This window comes from Phallusia mammillata, chromosome 2 (assembly GCF_965637545.1).
Source record: "Phallusia mammillata chromosome 2, kaPhaMamm4.hap1.1, whole genome shotgun sequence".
NCBI classification, from domain to species: domain Eukaryota; kingdom Metazoa; phylum Chordata; class Ascidiacea; order Phlebobranchia; family Ascidiidae; genus Phallusia; species Phallusia mammillata.
Genome location: NC_137253.1, coordinates 1,250,135 through 1,272,595, shown reverse-complemented (window position 1 = coordinate 1,272,595; position 22,461 = coordinate 1,250,135). Strand labels below are relative to the sequence as shown.

General features: G+C 37.0%; 2 protein-coding genes and 1 long non-coding RNA gene across 7 annotated transcripts; 2 read left to right on the top strand and 1 right to left on the bottom strand.

The window, feature by feature from the left end:
• The first annotated feature begins 563 nt into the window (after positions 1-563).
• LOC145215577 (maternal embryonic leucine zipper kinase-like) lies at positions 564-1,553 on the top strand. Its single transcript, XM_080084293.1, has 4 exons — positions 564-581; positions 668-840; positions 904-1,357; positions 1,404-1,553. The coding sequence occupies exons 1-4, from the start codon at positions 564-566 to the stop codon at positions 1,551-1,553; spliced, it is 795 nt and encodes a 264-aa protein (XP_079940419.1).
• LOC145214123 (uncharacterized) lies at positions 1,451-11,020 on the top strand. 2 transcript variants are annotated; one of them, XM_080082589.1, is made up of 7 exons: positions 1,451-1,769; positions 1,821-1,946; positions 2,034-2,144; positions 2,246-2,401; positions 2,481-2,552; positions 2,725-2,826; positions 10,166-11,020. In XM_080082589.1, exons 1-7 carry the CDS (start codon positions 1,553-1,555, stop codon positions 10,924-10,926), a joined length of 1,545 nt encoding a protein of 514 aa, XP_079938715.1. In that variant the 5' UTR covers positions 1,451-1,552; the 3' UTR covers positions 10,927-11,020. The 2 variants fall into 2 exon arrangements, 1 of the variants encoding a protein (XP_079938715.1); XR_013856975.1 differs by lacking the exons at positions 1,451-1,769; positions 1,821-1,946; positions 2,034-2,144; ... (1 more) ...; positions 2,481-2,552; positions 2,725-2,826 and adding an exon at positions 4,933-4,989 and having other exon boundaries at positions 10,166-10,219.
• Positions 11,021-13,577: 2,557 nt separating this feature from the next.
• LOC145214382 (uncharacterized) lies at positions 13,578-17,434 on the bottom strand. 4 transcript variants are annotated; one of them, XR_013857045.1, is made up of 7 exons: positions 17,021-17,434; positions 16,632-16,763; positions 15,634-15,779; positions 15,315-15,514; positions 14,480-14,615; positions 14,224-14,308; positions 13,578-14,155 (listed from the first exon to the last, which is right to left on the bottom strand). It is a non-coding gene; the product is annotated as an uncharacterized LOC145214382 (long non-coding RNA). The 4 variants fall into 4 exon arrangements; XR_013857042.1 differs by having other exon boundaries at positions 15,315-15,540; positions 17,021-17,433; XR_013857044.1 differs by lacking the exon at positions 17,021-17,434 and adding an exon at positions 16,968-17,019 and having other exon boundaries at positions 15,315-15,540.
• Positions 17,435-22,461: the final 5,027 nt, after the last annotated feature.

Sequence of the window (22,461 nt, the reverse complement as noted above, 5' to 3'; positions counted from 1 at the left end):
ATGCTTCGTCCCATCGTCGGTTATCTTGCTGTATATAAGTTTGGACCATAGTAAATTATCTTATTGTTGCGTTCGACCTCTCCATTCCAGAGGTGCGTGGTTGGATGCAGGAAGTCGATCCGCTTGTCTAAGCTCTGTGGCAAAACAATCACAAAATCGCTGCGTACAGTTACCACGACAACCAAGCACTCCTGCTTCCAGCAAGAGACTAGGGGTAGCGAGACCAATAATGGCAAAGTGTGCATGGCCGATTCTTTTTTAACAGCTTCAAATTTCTGACACTTACCTTTACTTAACCATCCCGCGATCGGGGTTGTGGATATAATTTTTCACGTTTCCAGAGCCAGCAAAGAATGGTCCGTCCGTAAAGTAAATTTTGTTTCACCGACCGAGTAGCACTGGTACAACTTTGTTACAAACATTACAGCCAGAAGTTTTTTTGTGGTCGAATAATTACGTTCAGCCCTGCTCAAGGTTCGGTTACATTACGTCACATTTAATTCAAAAATTCCAACGTGGCCAGTGAAAGCCGTTCTGCTAATGCCTGGATTTTAGGTCTAGAGATGCGTTGGACATTTGGTGTAATAATAAAGCATGTCGCTTTTTACGTCTGCTTGAGCCGTTATATTTGTCATTACACATAAGAGATTTACAATTTGTTTTCAAGTTACAAGAATTGGACTGTCGTGACATCACGTGTGACCCTAACAAGTTTGAGGCCGGTTCAGGAAGTTTCGGGGATGTTATAGTTGGATACCACAATGGGTTAAAGAAGAAAGTTGCCATCAAAGTATTTGATGTTCCTGATGGACCACACGAGGATTCCTTGGTTGTGAAAGCGTAAGTTGTAAAGTTTTTGACACGAAAACCAGTACAATCACATTTATCTAACTGATTTCTCAGGATCAAAGAAGAAATGCAACACTTACTTAAAGCAGATCATGAAAATGTCGTTCGGGTTCTTGGTTACGTCAAATGGCCTTTCACAATGGGCATTGTGATGGAATACTGCAAGGGCGGTAACTTGAGAAAGCTGCTACTCGATACATCCAAAGCACTAGGCCTTGCTATGCGCGTTCGGTTCTTATCCCAAATATCATCAGCAATGGCTTTCTGTCACAATTTACCCGACAAACGTTTGATTCATCAGGACTTAAAACCAGACAACATTATGCTTACTGAAGAGCTCCATTGCAAAATTGTCGACTTCGGGGCGGCCGAACTGGCAACACACAGTACCTTGGCAACTGTGAATCCTTTGGCACGAACCAAGAAAGAAAGGCTCCAATTCACTCCCTACTACACCGCTCCTGAAAAATTGAAGGACCCAGCCATGAAACCCAAGACGAAACACGACGTGTACTCATTCGGAATGATAATTTTCTCTGCTCTTGCTCGTAAAGCTTCGTATCCAAATCTGTCTGACGGGCAGCGAAGAGAGTTGTTGGAGGAAATCAAGAGAGGAAAAAGACCAGATTGTCAGGAAATACAGGATTGGATACAAACTTTGGTCGGTGAAGACAGAGAAATCGCAGAGCAACTCCAACTACTGATGAAGCGATGCTGGGATCAAGATCCCACAAAACGTCCCACAATGACTGAGATAAAAGAAGAATTGGAAAAGCTGCTGCAAAAGCAAAACCTAGAAATGTTACTGTCTCAAGTTTTGACGACTTTGACTCAAATGGGTTTGAACGAGCAACCGCAAGTCAGCGAAGGTCAACGCGTTCCTCTTCACTACTTTTCAACCCGGACCAGAAATTTTCAAGGTAAAATTACAAACTAAACATTTTTTCGCAAAATAACCAAAATGTTTTTAGTTCCCTCCACATCAGTCGGCACAGAGGGACGGTCAGGCGAACCACCAGCGGGCGCACAAGAGCACAGACAGTCTTCTCCTTCTCAACAAGGAGAAATTCCCACCAGCAGCAGGCCACAGCAGCCGGGTATGAAATACATTGACTGAAACTTGTAGTTTTTTTCATAATGTTGATAGTTGCATTGTGACCGATAATTTTGTCACAAATTTTCAGATTCCAATGAAGGAACAGAGAGTAGTAAGGCCAATACATCCATAGAAATCACACAACCGAAAACATCATCTGTCGAAGTTTCAAGGGAAAACCACCAACTTCAGCACCCGGGTATAAGAAATTGAAAACTTTATCGACTGTGTTTGCGCCAACTAGCGGGATATAAACAACAACATGTTTTAAGCGCATTCTAAGGTCATCTTTGTGTTTAGATTCCAGCGATTCTGCAAGTACCGGAGTTCAACGCTCTACCGAATCTACAGAGGAAAGTTCCCATTCCAGCAAATCACCACAGCAACAAGCGCGTCAACCAACAGGGGGCGCTCAAGAGCAAGTATCATCTTCTCATCAAGGGGAAATTCCCTCCAGTAGCAGATCGCAGCATCTTGGCAAGAAAAGTTACCAAAGTTGAACAAAAACGTTTTTAAAGTTTTTTGTTGTGTTTAGATCAAACAAGACCTGCAAGAACCCTGGTCAAAGACATTCCCCATTCCAGCACATCACCACAGCAACCTACAGGTAAACCAATCACAAATAAACACGTGAAAGTCATACAAATACTTTGGAACAATATATACGGATCTGTTAATAAGTTTAATGGTGAAAATAAAGGCCCAAATAAACGTAAAAAGCGACATCCTTTTTTGTTCAAACATCTCGACCAATGCATATAAGTACTTTTGTTATAAAGGTGGAGCCTCAAATTTCCGCAAAACTTCTGGTTTTAGACGAAGTCTCCGAAAGCTGTTTGGAGTCAAAAAAGAAAAAAAGCCAACTTTAAAAGAAACACCAGGTATTTTTTGGTGGTTTGTAAAAAATACCTTAAAATTCTTAGGGTGTAAAATCAATACATTTAATGCAACACCCCACCTAATCACCATGCAGTGGACGCAAAGAAAGCTTTTGGTTTTAATAGGTAGCAAATTTAGCTGCAATACACCGCATGGCGAAACTACTTTTTAAAATAGAATGCTAACTGTGTCTAGCATTCAACATATTTTTGTAAAACACTTCGCTTTTGAGATGAAATTCATTCTGGAAGCGAAACAACAGCAAACATAAATCTTGACTAAATCTTGCCTTATGTTGCGCAGCGACAACTTTGGTGAACAAAAGCTTACAAATATCTGTTGCATTTACTAAGATCTTTTGTTGCCAGTCCGTGGATTTTTTTACATTTTTTCCCACGGTGTAAAAAGGTTGGGAACCACTGCTCTATCGAATAAACCAGCCCGGAACTGCGGAAAGCTGGTGGACAAACCAAAATTATCAATAGCTAGCTGTTGCGCCTCATGCTGCCGTGATAAACCTAATCTTTAGTCCTACAAATATCAACTAGTAAATGAGTCTCATTTATTCCACACGATAGCCATAAAGACGCACGTGAGTTCCATTTTGTTATATATCGAGTTGCCTATCCTGCATGAAGTAAAGTACAGCGCCACTGCATTTAGTATGGTTAGAATTATATTTAGCAAAAGACCGGATCAGAAATTTGGTAAACACATAGAGACATGAAACGTAAACACAAAACTCCACAGTGGAGTCTTTTACTCCAAATTTTACAGTTGTTATATACTGAAAACGAGAGAGCAATATTAGAAAAAGGAGAGAGAAAAGCATTTACTTGAGAGAAGAAGTTTTCAGTTACACTTGAGTTGACACCGATAATTCGGCTTTAGTTAGCAGTTCTTGCGAATCATAAAACATTGCGTACAATCCAAATATTACGAAATCACATGTTAAAATATGTTGATCTAAAAACAAAAGACCATTCACCTAGAGATGATGACTCGACAAATGCGCTTTACTACATAACCGAATATAAAAGGGTTGAGGGTTCCGAGTGTTTATGACGTTTGTGGCTATATGTGTGACCAAGTTCTTGTTGCTTATTTCAAATGTCCTTTTACTTATACACCGTGTTATGTCATAAAATGACGTAACACTAGCTAGTTCATAATCAGCATTTATATAAAAACTCCACAAAAAAACAAAACCTTAAAATTTTTTGAACTTTTAAGCGATCATATTCAAATGCAAAAAACGCTGAAGGTCAGTCAAAATTCGGCTGTCTGTACAGAGTTGTATAAACGGGCTTGAAATTGGAGCTCGAACCCGGCCCGATTCTGAAAATATAAGCCCAAAATCCGGCCCGAACCCAAATATTCAAGCCCAAAACCCGACCCGAATCGTTTTTAAGAAACCCGTTTAGGTCCGAAAGTTTGATTGACATGCGTATTCATATAAGCCTTAGGAAAGACCAAGACAACAAACACAAAAAAACAATTGGTTTTAAACAAAGCGTTTTAGGGCTGTTTGACATTAGGTCAGGTTCAGCAACTGGCTACTTGGCTAGGTCAAATTATTGCAAAAAATACTGACACAGAGTGTAAAGTTGGGCCAGTTTTTTGGAAGAAACACAGGCCTCAACCCGGCTAGAACCCCAAAAGTACCCAACCAGAACTCGGCCCGACCTACAACTCTGTGTCTGCAAACTTGTTTGCAACCAGTAAACTTTTACCATCGTTTAAAATTTGAAGGCATATTTTTTTGCAAAATCACCGTTACCACTCGAGCTTAGCGCTATGCAAACCGCCATTTTGTTTTTGGAGGGTGTCATGGCAACCGTGTACCATGTTTTTGTTGATGCGGACCACGTGCTACCATTCATGCATGTCCGTTTACGTGGCAAGATTTTTGCGCCTCTAATCAGCTACCCGCCCTGGTATGATTTTAAAGTTGGTTAAAAAAAATCGAGCGAATAAAGTATTTCCTTCCACTTATCAATAAGGGGAAGTCCCAGAAGCCGGGTTTCTCTATTGAAAGAGTCACTTTGGAAATGTCTTTTTTTACTATTGTTTAGCTCCAGTTGGACACGGTGATGAGAAACGTCCCACTGCACCACGAAAGGAAATCGCTCATTCCAGCATCACATTACCACAGCAACCTGCAGGTAAACCAATCACAAATAGACACGTAATAATCATTTAAAAGTCATTTTTGTGTATCTGACGACTCAATTTCTTTAAGTTTCTGGTTTACCAAATTTCTTTTACAAAAGCATTCCAGTGCCACTTCTCCCAAAATCCAGTGCTAATCCTCACGTTTAAGTAAAACATCATTTATTTAAACTGTATTTTTTTATCTTTGGAATGAAAAAAAAATGTCGAAACAAACTATCTAACCACAGATAAATGCCAAAATCTAGTCTTCAAATAAGGGTTTGTCACATTTCAGGCATTTCGTTAGAGCGGGGTTAGGCAACACTTTGCATGCAGCGAACCAAAACCAATATCAGCTATAAAGTAGCGACGGCCCGAACTTATTTTTCACCTTCAATTCCACTTTTCATTATTTTAGCGGATTTTCGCCAGGTTGTCTCGTTTTTAGCACATTTTGCCAACAGCGCAAACAGATGACTTTGTTTAAATTGTTAAATATAATTCTTATTGTTTGCTGTTTAAAGTTTCAGTCCAATCAGTCGAGTGATTATTTTTTAGTTCTTTGGAAAAAGGTTCCTGTTTTAGACTTGAGCGCATTTCCATGGACAACCAAACAATTTCTTGCCGTTTTTGAATTGACTATTTCGTTCGTTACACCACGACCGTTAAATCTTAAGTTGGTTTTGCTACTCTGCTGCGATATGCAGTAATTTAGTGGTTGCATGTTTTCCAACAACAGCCAGTTCATGTGTTTACAGCTCCGGTATAAGGTTGCATGTTTTTACACAGGAAATAAACACGTAAAATGATGAAGTTTTTAAAAACCACAATACCTAAAAAACAATAGACATTAAACCCAAATCGAACTGGTAGAGCAACTAACACAGGAACTCGCGTGCTAAATTTCTAAGCCAGCAATTATTGCCATAACAAACGCCAATGCTCCGTTGCGCCACATGTCGAAAATTAACTGGTCTGTGATGTGAGTTCCTGTGTTAGTAGCTCTTTCAATCCTACCTGAACACACATCACAAACATTTTGACTCCCTGGTGTAAAGATAGGGACGCATCACTTAAAATTAGTTCACTTATTTAGATCAAATACATGTATCGCAAATGGTAGGACTAATGTGGTAATTATTACATAAGATGCAGTGAACCTGAAAACGTCAAATTGTTCTTTTTAACTATAATAATAATAATAATAATAGCATTGTGACGCATCAAAATCTTTCTTCGACAACAATGACATCAAGTTTTTGTAATTATGTGTCCCCTTCCCTGAAGGGGACACATATTGTTTTTGTCCGTATTTTTTTTTCTTTTTTTCTTTTTTCTTTTTTCTTTTTTCTGTCTAACGCTGATTTGTAACGCTCGTTTGGTCAAGAAAAAGTGCTTCAAATTTATTCAAATTTGGACATATGTTAGATATTAATCCAAACTTGGTCCACGAAAAGTTTGACCCCAAATTACCCAGCGGTTTACCCACAGGCCCCCGAAACGTAAAATTTTTAACGCTGGTTTGTAACGCTCGTTTAGTAAAGAAAGAGTGCTTCAAATTTATTCAAATTGGGACATATGTTAGATATTAATCTGAACTTGGTCCACCTGAAGTTTGACCCCGAATGACCCAGCAACACACCCACAGGCCCCCGAAACGTAAATGTGTCTAACGCTCGTTTGGTCAAGAAAGACACTAAGCCTCTTTACATGGAGTGTTTAAGCGTATTCGATACGCTTATTCCAGCGCTTCCCAACAGGTGGGCCGCGACGTTCTTTCTGGTGGGCCGCGAAGCTTTTCAAACTATTACCATACCAAAAAGTTACACGATTTAAAAGAGTTACACGGTTTCTGTGAAGTTTAACTATATTTCTCTAAAATAAAATATTAGTTCCTATGGAAGCCGCTTAAGATTTCACGTAAACAAAGCTTTATCACACATATAAACTGCAATTGTTACGTCATAGCAGTACCTAAACTGCAATTGTCGCATCACAATACTACTTGTTTTAGTACCTATAACGAAATTGAAGACACGAAACAGTCTTAACACTGATATGTGAGCTTGTCTCCCAATAAATTCCGACTTGATCTCGTCATGTCAAACCACCAAGCTAACGCTTCACATTAACAAAGTATTGCTTGTGCGATTATTATTTTTCTTTCCTAATTTTAGTTCTTTTTCCATTGTGATTTTATCGCAATATTAAACGGTGGTCCGCCAAAAAATTTAATTTTAAAAGTGGGCCGTGAGCTGGAAAAGGTTGGGAAGCACTGCATTCGATACGCATTTCTCTCGTTTTCGAAAAAGAAAAAAAGGCAAAGCATATTAGACTTCTCCGATGCTCGATGCGCTCGGCACAGGTGGTTTGAATACGCTTAGGCGCCAATACGCTTAGGAGAACTCTTTCGTGAACAAGTAGGTCAACTTGAAACCATATGTAGTTTTTTAATTTGGTGCCGAATATAACGGGGAAAATTGTAGTTAATGCTGAACGTACGTTCCAAACACCAAGTTATAAATTTCAATAACTTTTTCGTCCAACTGGTGCAAAGTTGTACAAATTAGTCGTTTTTTATACATATAACGCACCAAAGACTCTAATGAAACAGATTTAATATATTTGTACAGTCATATAAAGGAGTTTTTTTAATGTGCTACATGGCCTGGAAATGTAATACAGTTTTAGTATGTAAACTCAGAAATCAGCACGTATTACTATTGGACAATAAAGTCAGAGTAATCTATACACTTTGAATGTTTCTTCCAACTACTCCTGATAGTTTAACTGTTCACAATAAAGAAACTCATACATTTGGTATGTCTAAACTCGACGCAAACAACTGCTGAATAGACTAAAAGTCTAAAAATACTTTAAAATTACCAATTAAGCGACCTTATGTTTGTATATCACTTTATAATAACCACCATATCGTTTTTGCGCAAAGTTGAAAACCTTGAATGCAATTCGGTTCGGCAACATGTAATTTTACGCTTTAGCGAATCGAAATCGTGACGTCACACAGTGCGCATCAACGATACGATTCGATTCGCTCATGTAAAAAGGCTTATCTGTAGGCAGAAGTCCCAAGAGAGTACGTTTACGAATAATAGGGCAAAGCGGGAGGGTTCAGCTTGACGTCGGACAGACGTTTTACGAGACGTCGTTTCGGTGATCAGAAATCAGCTGTTTTGCACAGCAATGCTAAGTCGTTTTATTAAGTTATCACTCACATTTTCAGTTGGCAAAGGTTTCACACATATGACGCGATTTAAACCTAATCAGCGTGCTTCGGTTTCGTATAATGTCAAGCAAAACTTTGTTAAACAAACTAAATATGAAAAAAATAAGCTTGACTTTTTCGCAAGATAAAAGTTTTTTTAAATGCTCGTTGTCAGGTTGGCCGCTGCATGACCACGGGTTACTTAAGGTCAATTAGTAGGTATTACTAACACAGTTCAGAACTTTCTTTCGTCATAACGTAGCGTTTTTTTTTTTGAATCAAATACTCAAGGCATGTATAAATTAGGTCAAACGGTGTTGTTGAACACCAAGGACGGCGTGCTATTGAAAAGGGTGTCAAAAGGTCAAACATTCGTTTGGTGTGTGCACCCTAAAGGTTACTACAGGTCAATGGTACTTGTTTTGCGAAACAAAGTTAAATGAAAAACTCGTTTTGCGAAACGAAGTTAAATGAAAAGTTATGTATACACTTGCAGCAAATCGCTTTTTAATTGTCTGTAGCACAACTGTTACAGCTTTCTAGAAAAATTGTGTTTAAAACCCGACCTTGGACGACAATATCTGGGTCAAAGCAAGAGATTAAATTGAAAGTATTTGTTTCGTTCTTTTTTGATGTTTTTGTAATTATGCGACAATAATAGTGCAAAAAATACAACAAAATTTTTTATTGTTGGGTTAATGCTTTCTAAAAATTTGTTCTTAAGAATTTAAAAATCACCGCAACATTTGTTTACTGTAAATCCGCACCAACACGTGTGTGGGGACCCTGCGGAGTTCAGGCGGCTTCAAGTACTGGTGATGCTACTCTCACAAATGAACAACGCAATAGGTTTGCGCTATGAGCCTCTCTAAGTTTATAGTTCAAACTGCTGCCTCAAGATTCTTTGGAGATAAACTCCAGAAAGCACCACTTGTATAATCCGTTGACCACATTGTTGGTTTATTTGGTTATCAGCGACAGAAATGTTTCAAGAAGTCTTATTCAAATAGAATCGTAATTAAAGAGAAAACAGTAATTACCAATTAACACCAAAATATAAAAGAATCCAAAACTTGATTTAAATATTTAATAGTACAGGTAATGTTTCTCAAAGACGATTCAGTATTAACTTGCAACTCTTTCCAGCTGCTTCAAGTTAATTTCAAACACTTTGTCATTTTTCTAACAACTGTTAAAATTTCTAAGTCCAGCCACTTCTAACTAAATTCAAACACTTTGTCATTTTTCTATCCTTATCTAAGCTAACGCAGGTCTGCATTTTCTTTTTTTCCTGCCTGTCCTTTTCTTTTTCCTACCTATTAACGTAAAACTGGCATTTTCCCCAAAAATCGCCCTATATATAGGCAGGAGTGAGGGGATTCCCGAGCGCTCCGAGAGTGCGCTAGACAGGAGGAATTTGGAGATATTTTAGAGCGTGTATTTTCTATGACGTACGAGAAGTTAGTTTTCTAGTCTGCTGTACGCGGCTGTGCTTTTGATATGGAAAAAGCTATACAAAATGGCGGGTATTGGTATGTTGCCGCTACAACCCATTAGTTTTTGTTTGCAAAAACAATCATATGTGTAGATTAAATGATGTGTATAGAAAATCGGTAAATATCGTACAGAATATATAAAATGGAAGTATATCAGAAAGCCACCATTCTAGTTTAATTTTGGAAAACAAAAATACCAGAACATCATAATAATAATGAATTATCTTAAATAAATAACTGTTAAAATTCTGACAGTTAATTAAAGCTGTTTGGTTTGGGATAAGACCTTGTAAAAAACTGATTGAAACTTAACTTCAGCCTCTTATTAACCCTACCCCTGTTTGACACCTAATCTAATAATTTAGCTTTTTACGCCACCTATCGGAATTTACCAACTTTTGTTTGGTGTTTTTTAATTTAAAACTTCATTATTTTTATTAAAACAAAGCTTTGATTTATTTTTAGATGAAGGTGACGACTTCAATCAACTCGTACAAAAATATATTGATTTATTAAAAACAAAAAAGTATGACGAAGCAAAAACGACAAAACAACAAATTTCAAGGTTAATTGAAAGTCAACTGGGGGTCACTGCAGAAGACTTGAAAGCCGAAGCCACAAAATATCGAAATGACAGAAAGTATTTGGAAGCTATTTTGTTTGCCAGCATTGCCGCAGATTTCTATGTGAAGAAAAATCCCGACTCCGCTGTAGCGAGAAGTGTAGAGAATTGTGCGTGGGAAATTCAACAAACAATCGAACTTTGGTTGGAAAATTCTGATTTATTTACGAAGTTAAGAAACAGAGAAATCGTACGCGATCACGTGATCCCACTGATGCGTGACATGATTCGGCAAACCCGTGACCTTCAAATAAACGAAGAAATTCGATGTGAAGTGGAGGTTTGGTGTTTGCATCACATTGAAATGTGTCAACTTTACATCGGGGATTTGGCATCAGAGGAAACAACAATAAAACTTGGACTTGAACTTATGGAAACAAAGTTCGGGAATGAAAGTTCAAAGTATTTAGTCTACGGTCACTTGTTGAACAATCTTGGTTTTGTTTGCACTAAAACTTCACGATTCAAAGAAGCAATCGAATATTACACAAAATCAATCGAAGCCTTCAAAACAGCGGAGGGTTTAACTGAGAAAGAACGAGGAGAATTTATTGCAAGAAGTGTTAGGAATTTGCAAAGAAGCAAAGCAAAGTTGAACAAGTGATTAAGTTTGCTGCAAAGCAAAAAGTTTTGTCAGTGACAAAATTATTGTGGAACAAATTCACATTTTCATTGTAAATAAACTTTGTTTGTATTTTCTTGACTTTGTGCAAAATCTCTGTATTTTAGTGACTATAATTTGAACTTTCTTAAAATGTTGATGAAATTTCAAAATTCCTCGATTTTCACAAACTTTTCAGGATATTTGTCACACAAACATCAGTTTCCGCAAAAATCTGAAAAAAACAAAGAATTAGTCGAAAATGCGGAGTTTATTTGTAGTGAGAAAGTTGTAGGTTTTAAAGAATGACAAAAAAGACAAAAAATTAAATGAAGTTACAATAATGGGGCGTTTGTGACAGTGAAACATGGAGAATAAGACTAATGCGGTAAAACTGTTTTGAAATTAGTTTTAGACATATGTCATATGTTTTGAATTTTATATTAGCGTTATAACTGATCACAATAAGTTAAATATTTAAAAACAACAAACCTTGCAAAGTTGCACCGACCAAACACAACCATCTGTACATTTACAAACCAACAAGTTTCCACAAGTAAACTGCAACTCTGGATAATTGTCAGAAGCTCCCATATAATCACATATATAAACAATTTCTCCATGAATTCTGCAAAAGTAAAATATAACTAAAATCTTTGCTCTGGTCACTTAATAATCTTAGAATTAAAACCAGCAGTTATTGATTCTTGTCACCAACATTAGCAAGGTAGTAATTTGGAATTCAACAAACCCAAAGTGTTTAGAAAACACAAGTTGTTTAATCCATTGTTCCAGCCTCATGGACGCCATTTTGTGTGCAAAATAACATAGTGGGTGTACAGTGAGTATAGGGAAAAACACATAAATTATTTGATTTTTGCAAAACAGTTTAATCCATTTTGCCAATCAAATTCGCGTTAAAGCTCTCCAGTTTGTAAAAATCAATGTGTTTTTCGCTATGCTGTATTAATTTGGACACAAAACGGCATCTATGAGGGTGACAGAGACTCTACGAAGTAACAATAGATTAAACAACCTGTGTTTTATAACGACTTTAAACAAACCAAGTCAAAACCAGACTTTATAATCTTGCAAGCGTTATAATATATTGAAAAGCAGTAGCAGTTTTGGGAAATTAAAGAACCGCTCTGTGTGTTTTTATCAGGTATTGATTACGTACAGCGCAAAAATCAGGATTTCAAGATAATTCGCAGGAGAATCGCATGAATTTCAGAACGTTCTAAGACGCCTAAATTCATTAGACCAGTGCTGTTCAACCTTTTTTGGTTTGGTGAACCCTTAGTTTTTGTGACGAACTGATGCACCCTGTTTACTTAAATGGTAAACTGAGGTAAAAACGATAACATTTTGCATATCATAATGTCAATTAAACCGAAACAAAAATCAAATTACACATCCACATTTTAAAACAATACAGCGGTTCATTTATACATTTGAATCCTACATCTTTTTTTCTAATATCCTAAAAGTCAAATATTAATGGTTCATTAAAAGTTTATGATGCACCCTTGTATACCTTTTTGTACTGGTGCACCCCATGCATATTTTGGTGCACCCTAGCACCGTGCACACCTGTTGAAGAGCACTGCATTAGACCTCCAGAACCTAACGTGAAAAGGCGCTCAGGCAAGTGTGTCCCAGCCATCAGGGATCGTTGTATAGAGTTATCAAACGAAGCTAAGCGTGAGATTAACCGCTGGTTAACTGTGCCAAACGCAGTCTCGATTTTCGTGTGGAAAGGTGACAACTCAAGATTCAATCAAAAACATTTACCCTGTTCACTACAGGCACAGGTCGCGCCAAACGAGTTCCGAGACCCACTGCATAATAATTTAGCCGAGAGTTTGCTAAAGAGACTACGACAAACTAGATCGGAATTCAATTAGAGCATTATCCTGAGCATGGATTTTGGGGGCTCTTTGCAACGTAGAGAAGTGACAATAACTAAACAAGCCTTGAGATATTATCAACGGGTTAATCGTGATCAACTCGAATGGATTACCTCAAGTTACGTTGCGCCTTCCAAGTCCTCCTGGGCTCATAAGAATCCCGTTCAACCGTAAATAATTTAACTAAATCTTTAACTCAGAGGTTCTCAAACTGTGGCGCGAGTAGCTTTCTGTCATGGACATGCGTTCTAGAATTGCAACTCAACTGACCCAACTGATCAGCCCTGGTTTGGGCGAAACTCGTGTTTCGGGCAGTCTTTTAAAGTTGCTAAATATTCTGGCCAGGTCGAGAAAATGGGCCTATTTCTTGCTCTATCGTTCAAACAGGGTTTAGGTCAGTGGTTCCCGAACCTGGGGAACCACAAGGGGTTTGTGAGATGGTTTCAGGGACCCATGGAGGCAAATATGTTTAGTATCATTAACCAACAAAAAAATATGTTTAGTTTCGCAACCGTTTTTAAAATCCTGCATACAAGTCCAAACTGTTTACCACACCTTACTTGTACCAAGAACAATGACTTTTTGAGATTGTTTTCCATATTGTGGCATCATAACACACATGGACAATAGACTTGATAGGATTAGTGTTTTGTCAAGTATATACCAGAAAATGTATGAATCTATTGTGTTAACTGCTACAATACAGCAACTTCATCGAAATTAAAGGAATGCGAAGGTGGAAAATATGCTCCAAAAGGTTTAATGAATCAAAAGTGAAACATAAAGCGGGCATATACAATTTATAACAGGGGTCAGTGGGAACCACTTGTTTGGGTGGTATGCAGCGATAGAATAGGTTGTTAGGAGGTAAGCCATCTGTATAAGATTAAGAACCACTGATTTAGTCACACAATAATCATGCTTTTTTAAGATTTTCGATTGGTATCTTTTAGCTTAAATTCGCAAAAGCTTAAACAAAAACCACTGGTATGGGATTTCAGGGTCTCTTGCTCACTCCAGTGTCTAAAATGTTGGCAACAAAAAACTAGTATATTGTGTAGCTTTACAAAAGTTAGACAAATACTTTACCGAATTTACAACATATTTCCCATTGGAACTGATATAAAAACAACAACAGCTGTTACGCATAGAGAACATTGTTAAATATTTTACAACCACCAAAGAAACAAAATACTAACAGTTAAAGAAGAAAAAAAACTTATTGTACACGAGGATATGCTTATTTCTTCAAAGACAAAATGAATGACATCATCGCCAAAGAAGTTCCAACAGATGCTGAGTGATATCTAGACAATGAATATCTGTTGAGCAGAACCGAGCAAATTTCATTCTTGTCCACCATTTGCTACAATGGAAAAATATAACCTACTGAAAATGTTGATGAAATTTCAAAATTCCTCATTTCACAAACTATTCAGGATATTTGTCACAAACATCATTTTCCAGTTGGAAATCTGAAAAACAAATAAAAATGTCATAATGCAGCAAAAAATTGTAGGTTTAACAAATTTTAAAAATACTTCACAAACTTACAAAAAATGTGTTTCTTTGCAGTAAAAAAGTTTTGGTGCAAAAATGGAATATAAATTTATCATGACACAAATGTCAAATAGAAAACAACAAACCTTGCAAAGTTGCCCCAACCAAACACAACCATCTGTACATTTTCAAACCAACAAGTTTCCACAAGTAAACTGCAAGTATCGGCAATTGTCAGAAGATCGGATACAATCACATTTATCTCCAATTTCTCCATGAACCCTGCAAAAGTAAATTTAAAATTAAAATCTTGCAAATGCAGGTGGATGGGTTCCAGTTGTTCAATAATCTTAAATCAAAACAAAGTAAAAAAGTGATATGTAATAGAACAAATGGTAAAATCATTTCTGATTAGTAAGTTTCTGTCACTAAAATTAGCATTATAACATTTTGAAATTTGTTTAACTCAGTAAAAACCCGGCTTTGTAATCTTGCAAGTGTTTATAAAATAATAAAAAGCATTGGCAGCTTTGAAAGGTACATGTTTGTAACGTTACTGTGTTAATAATATTTCTGAAAGATAAAATTACAAAAGGTGGCTTTCCTATATAATTCCCACTTTCTACGTTACATGTCATATTTAACTTATTTACTACACATTAATTGACCTACACTAGGGGTCGGCAACCCCTGGCGCCAAGGTTAGCACGCAAGATGGTTTTTCATGGCAAGCCAACCGATTTGCGTGTTTACATTGAAGTAACAATTTAACCTGTTACACTGCTTGTTTATAGTTTTAATTGTGCCATGGTCTTAAAATACAGCCTTCCATGCACAAAACACTCATTTTATTACTGATATCTGCTGGCACAACCACAATTATTTAGAAAAAAAGTTGGTACATGAAGTCATTAGCACATTAAAACAACAAGTAAATTGGATTGTGTCGCGAAAAAGTTTTTCAAGTCCTGATGTACACACCTGATTGTTTTTGCAAGCTAACGAACAGGTTCCCACACACATGTTTCTATGAATTGGTTATCGTACGAAGAAGGTGGGATTATTTTTTCATTCCTAAGGAAGTCCAATACAAAGGATCAATCAAAATTTGAAAGGGTTTTCTTCATGTTCCTCTCTTTTTCCATTATTATTCATTTCATTGTGATATTTCTGTCGATGGCCTGTTTTAAAACAGTGAAAAGTTTTCCTAAAAAAAATAATACAGATACTCAGAGTCATGAAGCAATTTCGCAGCAACGATATCAGTAACAAACTGTTGTTCATTTAACAAAATGTTTACCATTGGCCTAACAGTAGCCTATGATGTGCAGCAGCCAAATGTGCAATAAACTTTTGTCACTTTTTTCAATAGTACACAGTCCTAAGTGTTGAACAAAACTGTTTTGCCGAACTTAAAATTACTCCGGTATTGTTTCTCGATTTCATCTGTCAAAAATAAAGAAGCAACATTGTGACATTTTAAACTATGTTTTGCAATACCTACAGGTTGACCTTCAGTAACTGTCCGTTTATCGCGGCTTACAGGGACAACTATTTTTTACAGTTATATTAATACCAACTTTTACCCTGACATATATTACCTGAAGTACCAGTTATTGAGTTTAATCACGTCTAAGGTATAAAACTTTCGCTCAAACTCAAAAAGTACATACTAATGTAATAAAACATGTAGCATTGTTGGCAAAAACAGCTCAATTCTAATCAATGAAAATACCACCTACTAAACTGCCTGTTTGTTCGTCAAGCAGAGACCTCCTGCTCTGCATTAAACCGCCAAATTGACCTTGGGACTTTTGTGATATAGTATAGATGTCGAATTTAGTCAACATTTAACACACATTCACTTATTTAGGGCTGTAAACTGTGACCATTTGTCTGATTGAGCTAAAAATGAAAATACAGAACAAGGAACCCACACCAAACAACCGTTTAAAATTCCAGCACAGTGGGGCTTGCATTTTTGGAGTTAAGGGGTGAAACATGGATAAACCTAACAAAAAGTTACAAAATACCAAAAAACACTTCACATTGCACCAACCAACAAAGCAAAAAACCTGGATCATATATTTTAGTTAGGAGAGGTGTTTATAAAATTTCACATTTTTGGGGCCTGTGTGTGAACTGCTGGGTCATTCTACATCAAACTTTGGGAAAATAAAATTTAACTAACATGTGTGTAAATCTTTCTTGACCAAACACACACAAAAAATATGTAATCCCTCTCGGAAGGGGACACATAATAATATATAAATGTTTATGAGAATAATCAAAACAAACCTGGTTTAAATCATCTGCTTTTTGCTCTTCTTGCACATGGAAAGTTTTCTCACTTATTTTAATGAAAACTTTTCCGATTTAAATGAAGCCTCATCTAATTGCATTTGTGTTTACTGTTGGTGGATCATGTCACTGTATCAAGCAAAATAAATTGGATGAAAAAAAACATCGAAAACCAACAAACATCGAAAACCAACAACTTGACATTTCCAAGCACCAAGGGAATATTTTCACCTTTTTTGGTGTAAAGTACAATAAGCTAACTCTATAATGAAAATTATTGCCTTCCTTAAATACAGGTTCACTTGCTTGTTTGCATCTTTATTGTTTACATACCTATGTGTTAATATATACAGCACAATAATACATGGATATCCATTACAAATTACTTTTTAATGTGTTTCTCATAACAAAGTGTTGTAAAATACATCACAGAATCTCTGTATTGTTCGCAGTAGACCGTTTTGCAACTTCCTCTTTCAGCTGGTCCTGGTTGTATCACAAATTACGGCTTTTCCAGTTTAGATCAACTTTAATTTATTTCTTCCCTTGAAGAAGAATTAGATAATATTTCATGTAATGGAAATGTGACGCAAGATTGAGCTTCATAGGCAGGCGGAAAATGCAAAAAATTTGCAACGCAATACACATTCGCATATTGCATGCGTTTTGTCTGTGACATCACAGTGACACCGTAATTTATACATTCAATCATGGGATTTAGTATTTGTCTTGATTTTTAAATGATTAAAAAGTTCAGTTGTAAATTTCCTATTGCTCGAAGACAAATAAATTGCTCTGAAGTTAGAAATAATTATTTCCCCACTTTTTGACAATTTTAGTGCAACCACACAAACTTTTTTGCCTTCTTCTCTACAAATGTTTGTTTAATTTAGCAAAGACTGGATGAGGGAAATAATAAAATCACATACAGCAGCCATTTCCACCTGAATTATACATTGAAGCAGTTTTATGCCATATGTGCCGTGTTTATATAGATGAGAATGAAAATTATGTTGTCGAATGTTGATGTTTTGGCAAGGTTGGGAAGGGTTTGGATTTTGATTGGGTGGTGGTAATTGTGAGGCAAATTTTCAAGTAAAGTGTTTCAAAGAATAAAAACTTATTTATTTTAATTTCACGTTCAAGTTATCACCAATACAATATTTATACAAGTAAAAGTCTGAAGATTGCCATTGATTTTGACCCTGTACAACTGTCCCACTTGTCCTTCAAACCGAATACAACCACGAGAGGCGCTCTTAAGTCTGGAAAGGGAGTCACCAGTTTCCGCAAGTGTCGTCACTTGATGGCGTAAAAGACAAAAGAGAGCGACAATTTTGAAATCGCCCCTGACCCGTATACAGATGTGAACAAAACTGATTTGAATTCGTGTTGAAAAAGTGGTAAACGTTTAATCAAAGGATTATGCGCAGCATGTTAGATTGTAGAGCTTTACTCTGTCACATCCAACCGACATTACCATGCAGTAATCAACAACCACTAAAATCAATGTGGAATCAATAGTAACAAGACGAGTTTGTTTAATGTCATTAAACCTCTCACGATGTTGGGCATGGTATTTTTGGTGGTCGTTGTTTACCTACCTCCATTTTATAACCGGCTGTTATCCACCCATGTTGTCACACTCAGTCGCCTTGCCCTACGCGCCGCTTGCTTCTCCAACAAGATTTCCTACTTCTTTGTCACGTGTTATTTGTAAACGTAGTTTTAAGGGTGCGGCTGCTGCGTCTTTTAAAATTCTGTCATATTTATGTACATATTCTCACATTGGCGTATTTTCAACCGCGAGGTTTTTGCAGACATTTCCCCATTCTGTGGTACTAGTGTAGTGTTTCTGTACCGTTACGTACCATTTTTATATCCAGTTTCAAAATTAATTCAGTACAATAGAGTCCAGGTATTGAAATGTAGACGATTTGTTTTCGCATCAGTCGTGTACACAACAATATCAAATCACAGCTCGATAATTTACAACAGGAACCGCCCACAACTCGTCCCGTCATAGACAAGTTTGATGGTAATATACTGTGCCCCATAATATGTTACATATTTGCTATAAAACTCGTGTTTCGGGATATTTGATTTTGAAAAAATGTTGTGTTGTGTCGGGTGTTCACTTGTCTTTTATCAGTCAACTGCAGGAATGACAAGTCAGGTCTGGATTAACTGGAAGGCAAAGTAATAAGGTGATTGGGGCATAAAGAGATGAGAACATCACAGAAACTAAGACATTTACGGCATCACCGATAGAAACTTGGTGAAAACATTTTTACGCACACTTGAACATCACATCACCTTCCGTATATTTCACAATGTAAACTGATCAATTACAAAACCATCGCGTTTTCGGATGTGGTTGTCGCCGGGCAGTTAGACCAAACCAGGAACATCTACAATAAGCCCTGACCGCTACCTGCATTACGCGTCACGCCATTCTCAATAAACTTATTGTAGCAAAAACACTTTTAACAGAGCCAAAACACACATTATGTGATTTTGAAACAAATAAAACTAACTTGTAAGATGTACTGAAGTTTTTGTACAAAGTATCGATGCATAAAGATATATTGTTGAGGTGCAAAATAGATTAACCCCAATAAAAACAGACTGACGAATGCACCGATTCACACCGATTCACACCTGACATCTAGCGGACATACGAACATGCGATGGCAAAGCGAATTGCTGCAGACGATTACGACCGTCCAAAGCAAACTTCAGCGGAGATTCTAGCTCTTGAGCATCGTCTGGTGGATAAATATTCTTGCGTTTGAGTAGAATCGTTAATCAAACAATTCACGTCAATTCCATCCGGGCCAAACTAACTATCATCTTTAATGTGGTTGTTTTTCTTCTATTCCTTTCGTGCAGCAGTTTGAAGTTTTAAACGCTGTAACGTGACTTGGCGTTTGATGCCGTTTGGTTGCTTGTGATTAAGTGGTCGTTACCTGGGCGTTACCTGTGAAGCGCCCTTATTGTGCAAATCAAATAACCAATCACAACACTGCACATGAAGTAAACGTCAAATAATGACGCTGCACTTTGGATAAGCGGAAAATGCTACAAAGTTCAGAAAATATTTCTGCTGTTCACAACACGACCAAATAACTTTGAATTTGTAAGATTTTTTTTAATTATACGAACATATTTGCAAGAACTTTGTTTGCAGTAATTGTGAAGCGTTTAGCAAACAAAACTAACATGCTGTTCGATAAAGATCGTTACACTCGATCCTTACAACTGGGACAGAAACAGAACCGAAATGTTTCAAGTCGAGTAGATCTTTGGTGGAAAACTGTAAAAAAAACATGACAAAAATGTGATATTGTAAACTCCATCACATTAAAACTTTATCTTTAAAAGGAAAATTTACCTTTTTTAAATTAGAAAATGTTTTTAACAACTATATTAACTGTGGTAAAAGTATTTGCTCATATTTCAAAACTCTAATGACTTGTGGAGAAAAAATGCCTTTATTTACCCAAACTTTGCCACGTGACTTTTTTACCAGAACTGCCTGCGCGACAATCACGAAAGTACACAAACTGTTTGCTCTCATAAACTTTATCTGGTGGCATCGGCGAGGACCGTGTGTTTGTGGTGGTTGGTGATGTGTATCTTTATTTAACCGAGTACGTATTAAGCGTTGGTTAAAACTGGCTTCGCGTTGCAACAAACAACGGAAAACATAAAAATATAAAGTAGTAGTGAGAGTAAAACATAATACGCATAAACAGTTTTGTGGTGTATACCGCAAAGGGTTGGGCACATTGAAAGTCCCCACTGTCGTTAAAAGACACCCCTCGTATCAGCCCGGGCGCTTGGTGGAGTCATTCGTTGTGAGTCAGTTTGTGAAGTCATGTCTGCAGTAACAAAGGATAAAAAAATTTCCAGTTTATACAAGAGATAGTTTTGTCTGCAGGCGGTTTAGGTCAGAAGTTTCTTACTGTGATGATATTTTAAACAACTGTTAACAGATAGATGTACGAACATCACAAGTGTGAGGGAAACCTTTTGTTAGTGATTGGTCCAATTGTGTTGTTATATCCTTGGAAAAGATAAGAAATGCAATTTGAGCTAGTTAACAATACTTATATTAGTTTATCATCCTCGGGATGCACGGAGAAAATGTTTCAAATCATTTAACCTAAAAACTGTATGGCCCTGTAACGAACTTCTCGCGGCCCGGCGGTTGCCGACCACAGTTTGCCAGACACTGCCACTGCCTCATAATAACAGACCAATTGCAACTAGGCGATGCGCAGTTTGTCCATTTTATCGGTGAAACGCGAACAGCTCCTCTTGCTAACCACAATACACAACTTCTACCCCACACTAAATAAAAGTCATTTACAACATTCGTTCTAAAATCTGTTACAACAACAATACAAGGCCGGTACCCATCTAAAGCACTGGTGTTAACATGCGCTGACGGTTTCTGTAGCGAATTTGGGGTTTTGACACTAGACAAAGTTCCAATATACGTTTGTCACTTGCGAGGTAGGTTTGGTTTGAATGGGCGACAGCACGTAATGGAAAGAGGATTTTTCTGCCTTCTACTGAAAATATTCTGCCGGTTTTGTTTCCCAATTGCGATTGATGGAAACGTATAGTCTACCGGCACTAGACAGAATTGGCGTATTTTCTGTTTACCACTTGAAAGCGGAAAAGGTAATCTTGCTTTAAGTTATGAAATATAGTTTGCTGTTTTGTAAAAATGTTTGAAACATTTACACGTAGCCAAGTTGGGAATCAGTGACAGTAAAATGCGGAAAATGTTGAAATGTAGTTTCTGAGAATATCGCTACAACCTTCTGCTGCCAGTCAAGTGCGAGAACGTCAATATTTGTCAAAACGTTCTTTCCCCTGTGACAAAACCTGTTGACACACTGTTTTGTAACAACGACGTTCAACGTTTTTTTACCCAATCCCTTCGTTAACATATTGAAACGAAATAAAAAAATTATAACGTCAGTTACACGCCCATTTTAGTTGTTTGACGACGAATTGCGTGACTATTTATTCTCCTGATCACTGTTGTTAGTTCGACTCAACAGCCATAAACTGCTCATTTGTCCGCGTTAGTTTTATTTGAACAATCAGTTACAATCCACGATGTCTCATGTAACGACGTCATGTTGTCCAGCAAAAATCGGTTGTTCTGTGAGAATTTAAGGTTTATTGAGTAACTTAAAAAAGTTATATTCCACCAGTGGTGCCAAACAAATGTCGGCGACACGAACAGCTTATCAGGCAGAACTTTGTGCAGAAGAAAATTAGCCTAAAGATTTATTCAAATCTGTTTCTTGTTGTTTGCAGCAAAGCAATAGCGCAAAAAAGTAGATAAAATACTCAGTATCATTTCATGCAATTACTTTTACAATGGCTTCAACAAACGAGGTAAGTAAAACTGTGATAATTTACAACTTTAGTTGTGTTACTAGCATTTTTCGGACATAATAATATGCATACAATTATTCTTCAACCATAACAAACCCATTAATGGCCCGTTGCTGTTGTGCAACCTTCAGGGCTAATAAGTTTACTTTAAAGGTTTTTTGGTAAGTAAGTAAGTAAGTAACTTTATTTAGTACGAAATATCCGAAAAACGAAAAAAAAAATGAAAAAGAGAAATGTGCGGGGTAGCGAAAGACTCTGTGGTCACCGTGTCAGCTACTCCTTCTTACACCAAAATTTACACATACACACGCACGCACACGTTTGTACACACAGATTCACAAGGAATATAAAAAAAACTTGCGTGACCCGAAATTGTATGAAATGAACAAAAAAGAAGCACAATGTT

Coding starts and splice junctions, on each gene's coding strand:
- LOC145215577 (XM_080084293.1), top strand. Junction 841..903: donor GATTCCTTGGTTGTGAAAGC/GTAAGTTGTAAA, acceptor CTGATTTCTCAG/GATCAAAGAAGAAATGCAAC. Junction 1,358..1,403: donor AACCCAAGACGAAACACGAC/GTGTACTCATTC, acceptor TTGCTCGTAAAG/CTTCGTATCCAAATCTGTCT.
- LOC145214123 (XM_080082589.1), top strand. CDS start 1,553: ATGAAGCGATGCTGGGATCAAGATCCCACAAAACGTCCCACAATGACT. Junction 1,770..1,820: donor CCGGACCAGAAATTTTCAAG/GTAAAATTACAA, acceptor AAATGTTTTTAG/TTCCCTCCACATCAGTCGGC. Junction 2,402..2,480: donor TCAAGGGGAAATTCCCTCCA/GTAGCAGATCGC, acceptor TGTTGTGTTTAG/ATCAAACAAGACCTGCAAGA.